This window comes from Chenopodium quinoa, unplaced genomic scaffold (assembly GCF_001683475.1).
Source record: "Chenopodium quinoa cultivar QQ74 unplaced genomic scaffold, ASM168347v1, whole genome shotgun sequence".
NCBI classification, from domain to species: Eukaryota; Viridiplantae; Streptophyta; class Magnoliopsida; order Caryophyllales; family Amaranthaceae; genus Chenopodium; species Chenopodium quinoa.
The window spans coordinates 3,610,205-3,623,296 of NW_018743919.1; the positions used below are offsets into that span (position 1 = coordinate 3,610,205).

The 13,092-nt window shown below is 34.5% G+C and overlaps 2 protein-coding genes across 2 annotated transcripts; both read right to left on the minus strand.

Annotated features, from left to right (window-relative positions):
- Window positions 1–310: 310 nt before the first annotated feature.
- On the minus strand, window positions 311–1,712 carry LOC110687430. The gene has a single exon (XM_021864077.1). The coding sequence runs from the start codon at window positions 1,361–1,363 to the stop codon at window positions 680–682; it is 684 nt and encodes a 227-aa protein (XP_021719769.1). The 5' UTR covers window positions 1,364–1,712; the 3' UTR covers window positions 311–679.
- Window positions 1,713–5,815: 4,103 nt separating this feature from the next.
- Window positions 5,816–12,850, minus strand: LOC110687431 (carboxylesterase SOBER1-like). The gene is made up of 6 exons (XM_021864078.1): window positions 12,456–12,850; window positions 10,593–10,645; window positions 7,381–7,504; window positions 7,162–7,283; window positions 6,500–6,607; window positions 5,816–6,268 (listed from the first exon to the last, which is right to left on the minus strand). The coding sequence occupies exons 1-6, from the start codon at window positions 12,754–12,756 to the stop codon at window positions 6,179–6,181; spliced, it is 798 nt and encodes a 265-aa protein (XP_021719770.1). The 5' UTR covers window positions 12,757–12,850; the 3' UTR covers window positions 5,816–6,178.
- Window positions 12,851–13,092: the final 242 nt, after the last annotated feature.

Consider the following 13,092-nt stretch of genomic DNA (forward strand, 5'->3'; position numbering starts at 1 on the left):
ATTTTATCCGGTCTCAGCCCTTAAATTTGTTAAGTGATGTTAACTTCGAAACTCTTTAACATATCCAAAATGCCACCAAGATTAACCAATTGTACAATCCCAAAGATTAATTATAATACACACATCTTTCTCAAAGGAAAAGTAAATAAAAAGGACTATGTTTTCCCACCAATTTGACTCAACATTTTAGCTCAACTTCATCCACCAACCAACCCAAAATAGAACAAAGATACAATTATATGCATGTTAAATTACTATAGCAAATAACATAGCACTTGTAAAAAATAAAAATAAATAAATAAATAATACATAGCAACCCCCCATAAATGAGGAAGAAAAATTAATTTATTTCCAACCTAAAATAGTATTCATGATTGGATTACATAATTTTTACACATAGAAGTACATATTCTACCCTCTTTTTTTTTTCTTTTGTTGAAGAAAAAAATTAAAAAACCCTAATCTCATATGAGAATATTATCAAAACTGCCCACATATATATATTTTTTACATAGTAGTACAAAAAAAAGAGCAGGGAGAAGTATATCATACAAGATTGAAACTTTAAAATAGAGCATCTAAAAATAAAAAAAAAAAAATTTGATTTAGCAGATTTATATTTCACATAAAATTAGCAAAAATTAAAACCCACCTTAAATTTTTTATTAATCAATATTTCTCAACCCCAAACACTTCCCCAAATTCTTTCACCAATAAAACTGACAATCTTCCTTACAGACCCCTGTTTCATTTCATCACATACCATCTTCTCATCATCATCTTCTTCTTCACCTCCTTGTTCTTCAACCCGGCCCAACTCAGGCCCAACTCGGCCCGACCCATCTGACCCATTAGGATTGGCATCATCATTAACCTTAATCTTATCAGAAACCTGATTATTATTATTATTAGGATCGAAGTTTGTTTTACTGTTCTTCCTCTTTTCTTTCCGGGTTGACCCCTGTTTCTTCTTCTTCCTTTGCGCCACCAAATTATCTTCGAAAGCGTCGATAATCTCATGAATAAGTTGCCGATTCGGGGAAGAATCCCATCGAGCCCAGTAGCTAGTATAGCAGGTGAAGCAATAACAGCTGGAATAAGGAGGGTGGTGCTGAAGATTATTATTAGTGTTAAAATTACTCTGTTTTTTAACAGAGGATTTAGAAGGGTCAAAATCAAAAGGGGTAGAAGAAGAAGAAGAAGAACAAGAACAAGAAAGAAGATAAGCTAAGACTTCTTTGTCTTGAGGAGAGAGAGTAGCAGCAAGTGTTAGGATTGCAGCAGGAAGATAAGAGAGAGAAAATTGATCAGAAGATGGTGAAGGAGAAGGGTGGACTTGACCTTTGCGGTAGAGTTTTTTCATGGTGGAGAGAGAAAGTAGAGAGAGAAAGAGAGGGAGGAAGAAGAAGTATTATCTAAGGAGTTGAGTTGGGTTGATATAGAAGAAAGGGAAAGAGGAAGAATAATGAGGTTAAGGAATGGTTGATGAGTCTTTTTATTCTTTTGATTTTCTCTCTCTTCTTCCTCTGTTTTTCTCTTTATTGTGTTGAGTTGTCATTGTGGACCTTTGTTTTTATGTAATGTTGGTTCTTTTACTATATGGTGAGGGTTAATGGTTATGTAATGTAATAATGTATTGTTATAGTCTAATGGAGGGAATGTTATTAGGTTTGGTTACTTTGACCCCATCACTACAAGAAAAGAGCCCATTAACGACGAGAAGTTTCATTGTTAGCCTATCATAAAACATCATTTATGACAAGATTTTTCGTCGCGAGCCCGACCTAGAAGGAGTTTATTGTAGAATATTTTCTCGTCACCGTTGGATTGAGTCTTTTATATGAAGTTGGGTATGTTTTATGACGCGTTAAAAGATGGTCATTATAAGTGTTATATTAGAGACACGATATAAATCCGGGCTAATAATTAGATTTTTAAAGTGCGTTCTTTTGGACTTATTTTTTTCTTCAAATTTTAGTTATGTTCAATTTAGTTTTATTAAGTTTATTTTAGTACAGTTAAGCTTCATTAGGTTGAGTTCAACACAGTTCAGTTATATTAAGTTTAGTTAATTCAACTTTATTAAATTCGATTCGGTTCAGTTCGTTTTAACTCTATTCAATCCAAAAGATTATGATCTTAGTCACCAATGAAGTAACAACAATAATAACAATAACATCACAATTTAATATGCTTTGGATTGCCTTTATGATTTTTATTCGAGTTGATCATGGTTTGGCTCGAGCTTAGTAAAATATAAATTGTTTGGGACTTGAATTAGATTTATTCTAATTTGATAAGAAATCTTAATCGTTGAGTTAACTCAAGTTGGAGTCGAAGAAACCAAACTCTACGTAAAACTTGGGTTGCATGGGCTAAGTCAAAGTTGACTGGCATTAACTTTTAAGAACATAATCCAAAAGAACATCAAGTATATTGTAATTCATATCGCATCATTTTCAATCTCGATCACAAGGCTATGCAAGAAAAGCATGCCACAAGCTCGACTCGATGATCAACATATATTAAACCATAGCATATAGATAGAGTCCAAAGACGAGGCGGATAGTTACAAGAAGTCATAACATATATGAGAATATACATGCATGCAAGTTAAATCACTTAGTAATCACCTCACCAGTCACACTCACACCCCCTTTGAATGCTATTAAATTCATGAATTGGGTGTGCATATTGGATTTGTATCTGATCGGTTTAACTGGATGTGCATATTGGATTTATCTGATCGGTTTAACTAGGTGTGCATAAATCATGATAAATCGTTGTGTTAATGCTCATACACAACCAATTATGGTATGAGTCACTTCAAAATAAGTCAAATAGTTGTCAAATCAAGTTAGATTTTTTTTACAGCACTAAGACTATAATAATTATACTAACGGCGCTGCTCATGATCTATCAAAATCTTTCTCATAACCACATCAAGAGGTCTATAGCTAATCTCTCTACAAAGAATGTTAGATAAGAAAAGCCTAAAAAACTTGTCAAATTCACCCCTCATAAATTCCTAATACAAGAAAATGAAGATCATTTACCAATTTAAGAAGTTACCTTACGACTTACAACTACAAGTATGTAAAACGATGAAGATAACGTATGTGATAGGGTGTTAACTATTAAGTATAGTGAATTGGGAGCAGCCTAGCAGGGTTCACGTGCATCGCGGTATATGTTTGGCAGATTCTTATTACGCAATTACCATTCAATTGATGATGCCGTTATTGGTTTTTGCAGCGTTTCAGGCCAGTGTATCTGCAGGAGTATTTCTACTTGGGTATGCCCTACAATTCAAGGGTCACAATCTGTTTATAGTCTTGTTTCCAGCTCTGTATGTAGTAAATGAATATGTTAGGTATGTAGTACTCTTAATTGGGGATCGGATATATCTAAGCAAGACTTAGTTTACTTGAATTGAATTAATCTTGTAAGTTTGAGGACATAATTAAGGTCGAGTTCTTTTAACTGCACGTCTACACGTGTTTAGAATGATAACCCTTTAAACCCCTCTCCTCACTTTCTAGTGTTGGAATCACAAAAACTAGTTTAAGAAATTATGACGGGTTGTGGTTCTATTTGGGTCCTTATAATAGAAAGTCAATTGAAATTACGTCTTATAGTAGGGAGCACATAATTACTCTTGAAAAAATTAGATGGTACAAGTAACTTTTAAACTATACTATCCAAATTGGATGGTATAAGTAACTTTTAAACTATACTATCTAGTATCATGTATTCTCATGTAAATCGTAAATATTTACAACCAAAGTTAACTTAGATATTATGAAAGAGAAATGGTGTTTAACTATTTTTTTCTAATAAGAAATAATACAGTGTTATGAGATTTTGTTAAATTCGTTTTGATATACTCTATAATTGTTTAATACATGTATGAAAATTAAGACATTTACTGTTTAAAACACGTCATAAATTCTATAAAACCCTAAATAAAGCAATCTTTAAGGGATGCGAGACGGATACTGGAGGGAGTAATGTACAAGAATACATAGTACTCGTATTTTATTTCCAATTTTACCCCTTTTTTTTAAGCAACTAACAATTTTACCTCTGTTGGGTAGGCAGCTTCTCAACCGCAACGGGCCTGTAATAACTGACGAATAACAGAGGATAAAACAGGGCCCCGATTGTTTTTTAGCCTTGTAAAATGGATTGTCATTACATTTTTGTTCTTTTACGGTTTTTGGCCGATTTTTTTTCATGCTATTATTAAAAATTATTGATTTGAATTGTACTTTTTCTAATTCTTTTTTTTTATTAGGCTCAAATTTTTTTGTTGAACTCCTGAATTAAAATTCTGAAAGTGCACACATTAAAAAGTACTCCGTAAAAACAACACTCGTGAGCTCTGACGTCTCCAACATTATTTGACATAATCTGCTCGTACTACTCAACTAGATTTGTATGTTGTAGGTCCACTATACAATTTTTCGCAATTTGTTCCACTTCTCATTATCTCATTTACGTGACAGTAGCGGAGCCAATAATTGACACTAATGATCATGATATTGATATAATGTCTTCAAAATCTTGACTCCACCATTGCCATTAATAAGGTATATGTAAATTAATAAATGATTTTGAGTATGTGATAATAATTTTAATGCTGTCAAAGTGCCGATATTCAATCATTTGAATGGCTAAAGGTTGATTCATAGTTATATCGAGTATCTACAAGCTTTACAAGCTTAAAACTAAAAGGATATGTCTTAAGACTAAAACGTCTAAGTCGTCTATATATGTTTTGGAGCCTAGTCCCTCAAGCTTAAAACTAAAAGGATATGTCTTAAGACTAAAACGTCTATATATGTTTTGGAGCCTAGTCCCTCTTTCGCACCAAAAAAAAAAAATAAAAAAAAATAAAATAAAAAAAAAAATCTGATTGCTCCCTTCTCAATTTACAATAAATTATCATATCCTTTTCAATACTCAATCGCTAGTAGCTAATATAATAAATCGACTATAGCTAGTAAAAAATATATGAAAAACTAAATTTACTCAATCGCTAGTAGCTAATATAATAAATCGACTATAGCTAGTAAAAAATATATGAAAAACTAAATTTGTTGAACACACTCTTAATGCGAAGAGTCACTTGTAAGTTTGTAACCCTTTCATTGATCACATTTTATAAATTATTTGGTTGCGTAGGACTTAGGAGGGTTGGTACAGTTAGTTTATTGTACACTAGCCTAGTTTTGAGGTTGCTTGTTACTGTAACAAAAAATCCAAATGTATAACGACATTGCAAAGTGAATAGAAAAATAAAAGGTCTTAGAGGATTGTCATTTGTCAGTGGTTTGGTGAGGTGATTTAGCTATGAAATATGGTTTACTACTTTACTTGATATGGATGGTAGACAGATTACTTACTTCTAAAATAAAATTATAAGATAAAATGACTTCAATGATAAGCTATAATATTGGATCATGTCATTCAGTGAATACATATGGTAAATTATCCCTTCTGTGGTTTAATTCGATAATATTATGCCTATTTAAAAGTATTGTAGACATCAAACAATCTCAGATCTTGAGTATCACCCCATTGAACATTCAAGTGTTGAACTTATCTCGAGCTATTGTGAAAAATAGTTATCATTAATACGGTGTACTAACTAGAGTGGGCCGGCACGTACCACTGCTACAATTATTTTATTTTAAAATTCTAAGTACCACCTTTCATGTTGATTTAACCTGCCTATCTCATCAATTTGGCTTATAAATTATACAAGAATCAAAAGGGATTATTGAATTCATAAAATATCAGCTTGAAATGATTTAAGAAAATCTTCACTTCTGCATACTTTTATTTGTTTATGCATAAAGATAACAAAGACAAAGTGACAAAAAGATACATCATACACGTAGCAAGAACTTTCCATAATTAGAATATTGATTTGGTTTAATTGGTTCCACAATGGAGCAGTTCAGAAAGATACAACTGATATACTTGTATGTCTCTGTCTCAATGCAAAGGTCAAATAGACCCATACAGATTGGAGCACAAACATCATCAAGTCAAGCCGGGTTATGTAATCAAGAACTGTGACTGTGGGTGACACAAGAACGATGTTGATGGTATATATCATCAAATTCACCTTGGCAAACTAGCATAAAAGAATGAGGGTGAGAGGAACGTGCTAAGAAGAGCTACTTAAACATGACTTGACCCATGATTCAAGATTCTTCAACTCCTCGGTGCTAATAGAATGTCCTAAACCTGGATAAGCCTGCAATAAACCAATAGGGTATGTGGTGAGTCAAGATACTTCCATCTCAAGGATGGGAAAATCTAAGAATTTTTTTCGGCTATGTATGTGGTGAGTCAAGATACTTCCATCTCAAGGATGATAAAAAAAATGTCCCATCAGTCTAATTATTGCCCATGTCAGAGATGGATGTTTATCATTCTTGACGAGTAGTTAATACTTCATAGTAAACAGTTAAACGTCATTAAGTACCTTAAACTCGCAGGTAACACCAGCTTTTTCAAGGAAAGGAGGACCAGCTTGCCCTGCCTCGAATAAGACAGTTGGGTCAGATAATCCATGTGACCACAAAATTGGTGTCTGCACAAACACAAACTATATAAATAACAGTTTTTGCACCAAACAAGTGTTACTAAAAAGACGGCAGAAGTGGCTTGAAAAAGACTTTGACATTGTGGAAAATATACAATTTGAGAAGCCAAAAGATGGGTAGGCATGCAAGTGAGTGCTTCTAAAGTATTTTATATACTGAAGACTGAATATATGCATCCGCCTTTTATAATCAGTGTTGTGGATTTCAACTAAAAATTGACTCGTGCCGTGTACAAAGCGTCTTCAAATTCCTTAGGGGTCAGCCAGATTTCTTTTTCTTAACTTCAAAGATATTAAAGAAGGAAATAAAGCAAGGAAAAGGAGGGGAAAAAAAAAAGAAAAAAAAAGAAAAAGAAAAATAAAACAAAAGAAAAGAAAATGGAAAAAGTGTGCTCAGTCCATGGAAAATCACTGCTCAAAGTGCTTAATGATCTAATGCATGATTACTAATTGACAAGGTTGAAAGTTCAGACTTGTAGAATGTTTCCCATAATAGAAACACAAACAGATTGTATTGAACTGCAAGTACAAGAACCTTGTACCTTCTTTGCGTCTGCTGGAAATTGTTCAATAAAGGAATGATTAAAAGGAACCCAGCCACTGAAAATTGCACCACCTCCTAAAGTTTTTGGATAAAGCAATACACTAGCCAAGGTCAAAGCACCTGCAAGAATTGACCCCCACTGAATAAGCTTTCCAAGTAGTTAAAGTCAAACCTTGAGTACAAATTCCGAGTGCGCGAAGGGATTAAGAATAGGTACCTCCTTGACTAAATCCACAAACAAATATGTTATCAGGACTTATGCCTAAGTCAATCTCTTTGTCTATCATTGCGTGGACGTTTTTCACTGCTTTCAACACAGAAGCTTCATCATTTGGAGAATGCTGAAAAAGATAATAAAGGTACTGTAAGAATATTTTCATACTTCATACTCCAGTAAAGGTACTGTAAGAATAAGTATATGCAATATACTCCTTCTGTCAAATTAATGGACCCCAATCCTTTATAGGCTGTTCCAAAACAATAGGTCACATTCTGGATTCTAGAAAGTTAAACCTTGAACTTACTCAATTTAGTGAATTTACCCTTATGTTACACTAAGCTAACAATCCTAAAGAGATGTGGAGTACTAAATTAGTATGGTTAAAATGTAAAAACTATTGAATAATGAGTATACTCGTAGAATTTTTTACTATTGAAGTCATAAAAAATGGCTCCCAGTCAGAAGTTCCCAACTATTGAACTTCTCCATTATTTAAGACGGAGGGACTACTACATAAGTCGGCAGCCAGGAATGTCAATGTCTTGCTAAGGATAACAGCAAAGTTGTTATAACACAGCATTTACCCAACAAGTATGCCAAAATGAGTTAGTGACTGGTTAGCCATAGATGATAGATCAGACCACAGTCAAGAAACTTCTAGCCTCTTTTCTCCAAGAAGCTAATATCTAACAGCTAAATTTGAGTGATGATACTGATCAGAACAATAGTGAAGCTGACTTGGGGCACACAGATGAGCTACATACATTTTATCAAATCTGAAGGTTGGAATCTAGGGGGTTTAAGCTAAGTCGGAGTAAGAATGACTATTTGGTACGTCGCTTTGGTACTCAAAGGGGGGTAAGCAATGAAGTGGTGAGTTTGGATGGAAAGGATTTGACCATGAGTGAATGTTTTAAGTATCTTCGGTCGATCATCCAAAAAAATGGTGACATTGATCAAGACGTGGCCCACAGGATTAAGTCGGGGTGGCTTAAATGGAGAGCGGCAACGAGAGTGTTAAGTGACCCAAGCATCCCCCTTACAATTGAAGGTAAAATTCTACAGGACTGCAGTGTTGCTCTATGGTACAGAGTGTTGGGCTTCTAAGAAGGAGCACATTAAAAAGATGGAGGTTACAGAAATGCGCATGTTAAGGTGGATGTGCGGAAACACTCTAAGAGATAGAATAAAAAATGAGGTTATTCACAAGAAAGTAGGTGTGATAGGCATTACAGACAAACTAAGGGAAAATCGTTTGCGTTGGTTTAGGCATGTAAGACGGAGACCCGAGGGTGCACCGGTTCGAAGAGTGGGAACATGGAGGGGTTAAACGGGGGAGAGGGAGACCGAAAATGACTTGGTTGGAAAGAGTTAGGAAGGATATGAAGTATATGGATTTGCATGAGGATGAAGCATTGGATCGTAAGGGATGGAGGAGGAAGATTTATGTCGATGACTGCACGGAATAATCAAATTTGGTTCATATAGCCGACCCAGTTATGGGATTAAGGCTTTGAGTGATTGATTGAAGGGCATTGAACTAGTGTTAGTGTATGATCAAATTATTGCTAAGTGAATAGAGCATGAGAATAACACTAAGCTGAGTTGGATTCAGATTTTTGTTACATGGGAGGCAGTATTACATAAGTCTCCAAGCAAGTAGGTGAGTTTCACATTAGATGTGATCAACAAAGAGATAAATCAGTCTCATACTCTCATTTGGCTTAAAAAATTTCATTCTAAAAGCTTGGAGCCTTGGATCAATGCAGCTAACATGTACACCTTGTTTTATAAAACATAATATAGATAGAGGTAAAGCAGACAGAATATCTTCCTTCCAGTTCCATTAATTATCTTATAACACATAATATTCCTCTATATATCTCATTTACTACACACAATGAGTGCTAATTCCTTTTAAAAAGTTTCTCTTGCTTGCTTTCTTTCCTTTCTTATCATTTAAAAAAAAAAAAAAAAAATTAAACAAATAAAAAATTATGACACTATTGGCTCTGCTTTGAGCACAAAATGATTCTTGGCATATAAGAAACTTGCAAGCAATTACAAAAGGATCACTAGTCTTAGCTTTCAAGGAGTTGTTTGAAAAAAAAAAAAAAAAAAAAACAACAACAACAACAACACTCTTCGAGATCAAGGAGGCCTCTCTCTAGATTCAGCTAGATGATGCCTCTAAAACAGATTCAAGAGTGTAAATCAAAGCTGGATGATGCCACTAAAACAGATTCAAGAGTGTAAGTCAAAGCTTTAAAATTTTATAGCCTTGGGAAACTTTAAATTCAGTCTCAAATATAGATCAGTGGGCTAAGGGAGCTATGGAGTCTTCTGTCCAAGTGTTTTAGAGACTAACCATGTGTGTGATCTATAGGGCACGACTCTGACCCTTCTTCAAATAAGGATGTGCTTATTCTGGTTCTGACTGAAGATTACTCTATAGCTATTACTCAAGGTTTGTTATGAAGCCCAGAAATCGTCTTACATGCATACCGACTTCCTAAGGATTGTTATTGGATCCAGTGTCAATTATGTCCAGATGGGAGATGTGGAACCCAAGCGAGCTTGCTTTATGTTTGAGGAGCTACAGGATTTCAAAAGAAAATTATCAACTTTTGCCCTAAAGGGGTATAATAGAAATTGTCCTTTATTGGGGTCAATTAATGTTGAGTTAAGTGCCATCTATGGTTTGAGGCTTTCGAAATAGCTAAGAATAATTCATCCAGCCTTCCCATGAGGTTCTCTCCCAGATCATAAATGGATTCCTTATCCACGAGTTATAATCTAAAACTTCAAAACCTACATCCTCAACATGTATTTGTCATGGCTGGAATAAATCCACAGTAATCAAGGGAGACTACATGTTTTCCAAAATATCTCATCAATGGTTTCCTGGAAAATTAGAACTCAGAAATCTAACTTCCTTAGGTAATTGAGTTGTGCTATTTGAGCTTTTTAGCCTTGGTTGGTTACAAGCCCAGGCCAAATCAGTAGCGCAACTACCCTTGGCAATTGTAACTAGCTATGTGGCCTTGTCAAGGACCTCGGCTAATGCCTATAACATTCCCTTAGCTTAGTTCAGACAAGGCATTGGATGATATGAATGTCAGTTTTATAAAATTCTTTTAAAACAGTCACACAAAAGTGACGCAAAACTAACAAGTGCATATCAAGAATAACCAAATGGAGTAGCTTACAGCCGTCACTGGTATCTCAGGAATGTCGAACCATGAGGGCATGACAGCGCCATCTGCAAAGAAAAGCAGGCTATCCGCTTAGCAAAAAATGTTATGACCCATGATTCTAGTCTTCTAGAGCAGAAATATCAGGAAATAAGTTTAGAGTAATGAGAGGGGAAAAAAAACATAGCACTCTTCAATATTTTAGGAGAAAATCTATCAAGCTCAAAAAAAAAAGGGAGGGAGGGGGGGGGGAGAGGAAGAAGAATTGGGCAACAGAGAAGTGACATTTCAAAGTTTTTCCGGAAATTGTGTAAATGAACAATCTGGGAAAACCTAAACTCCATCTTGTTTAATTTTCAATTTGTAAATATTTGACCCCTATAAGCAACTTTCTAAATTCTTTATACTTATTTCCTAGGTTGGAGTAGAATCCTGATGGTTAAGTTCTTTAGTTGCTTTCCTAGAGAATGTCAATTAAGTAACTAAGACACTAAACAATAAACATAAATAAGGATTTGAAACAGATGAGTTGCCTACAATCTACATATATTCTCAATTCAATAGACAAACAATAATATAGGATATTGTTCAACAATTACCAGTTAATTTCTTTCCTGATGACCTTCATGGACAAGTATAAGTAAATCAGAAAACATATGGAAATGGGAAGAATTTTAAACAGAATTAAAAGGAAAAAGAAAAAAAACTACAATGGCTAATAGCAATCATGATTCAATGATTGTTTGAGTTTTATAATATCTGTTTGCTGATTAATTACCACAACAGAATGACAACTTTCTATGGTCATACCTATCTCATGACTTGGCAGTTGGCACAATACAAATAGTGCAAACTCATAGGTGCATCCTGGTAATTTATTAAACCTAGAGCTAGGTAGTGTGTACCCTATGGTGTTTTGCTCAATTAGAAGATCTTCAAATGAACATTGGATACACCTAACTCAAAGGAGGTTCTCATATATTGACCACTAAGTAGATGATAGACCCCTAACCATGACTCCATGAGATCAGCTAGAATTACTGTCCACGGACAGAATAATAATGTCAACAATGCAACATATAGCTTATCACCATGTACTGATGTACATCTTCTGAATAGATCCCAGTCAATCGTTTCCCTATCCCTTACAATGACGGCATCTAAATCTAATACTATCACCACATAACCTTGATCTTTTACCTATATTGTCTAACCCTATGCCTAAACTCTGACAAATTAAGCTGTTCCATGAGCAACAGCAAACCACATTGGCAGTTTGGCACATTGGAACTAATATTCAAAAATCATAATTAAACCATTGCACTTATTCCTTGCACAGTGATAATTTTCCTCTAACCCACACACCAAAAGTGAAATTAAAAGATGTAATCCAAATAAGAGAAACATCAATTCCTCTTTACCCTCAAGACACACTTCTTTCTACTGCACATTACACCACGATCTCAGGCTACAATCAAATCACTCAAAGTAACCATCCTACATTCATATTCTGAATTTTCAATTCCTAGTACTAGTCGAACCAGACACAAAATAAATTCAGATATGCAGCAAAGGACGAAACAAAATTTATATTCCGTACAAGATTCAACAACCATCAACATAAATTTGCTAAATTTTGCAACAAATTCAGTAACTTGATTATCGAAATAAAACCAAAAAAAAAAGAAAGTCATATTTTCACTCAAATCAAAAATAAACACATAATAGATAGAGATACACACAAAAACTAAAAATTAAACACCCATAAACAAAATTAAACAAAGAATCAACAAACAATTACCAATTTTGTTCATAACCCACAAACAAGACTGCCAAAATCAGCAAAAAATCAGATAAAAAATAAAAGTAAAAACTTACAATTGCAGGTAACTGGGTTTGCTGGGGCAGAAGGGAAAGACCATTTGGAGGAATTAAACTCAGGAGAAGTGAAGAAACCTTTGATGGGTTCGTTGGCTGGTCCAGAATCACCCAACCCATGAAGCCATAATATGAAGCTCCTGCTCCGACCCGCTGCCATTTGTTTCGGTTTCGGGTTCGGGTTCGGGTTTGGGTCTGGATTCGGGTTAGAGATGAAGATGAAAAGGAGGGTGATAAAGAGTGAGAATATAAGCACTGCAATTGGCTTTGCTAATAGTGAAATTGAGCCTGCTACTTTCATTTATCTCTCCTGATTTTCCATGGAGTTTTTCTGCATTCTTCGTTTTCTTCACTGATTCTACGATTCTCATTTTCAAATACCTAAATTGCCCTTTTCCTTTTTTTTTTTATTTTTTTTTATATGGTAAATAGGATTCTAACCGGATTTCAACCATCACAGATTTTTTTGGTCGAATGTCTACACGGTGTTGTTAAACGTTGTTCGCAATTTACTAGGTGACGTTCACATTTTATACTTGAATTTCCTAAATTGCCCTCCGTATATAAATACTCGATAAACTAAGTTAGGGTTTTACGAGACATTTCCCATCTCACAAATCACTCTTTGACACTTTCT

What these genes read in the sequence shown, in the direction of transcription:
- LOC110687430 (XM_021864077.1), bottom strand. Translation starts at nt 1,363, where the DNA reads ATGAAAAAACTCTACCGCAAAGGTCAAGTCCACCCTTCTCCTTCACCA.
- LOC110687431 (XM_021864078.1), bottom strand. Translation starts at nt 12,756, where the DNA reads ATGAAAGTAGCAGGCTCAATTTCACTATTAGCAAAGCCAATTGCAGTG. An exon ending in CTGAGATACCAGTGACGGCT is followed by an intron (nt 7,505 to 10,592) that starts GTAAGCTACTCC and finishes TATCTTTTTCAG; the next exon opens with CATTCTCCAAATGATGAAGC. An exon ending in GTGTTACCTGCGAGTTTAAG is followed by an intron (nt 6,269 to 6,499) that starts GTACTTAATGAC and finishes GGTTTATTGCAG; the next exon opens with GCTTATCCAGGTTTAGGACA.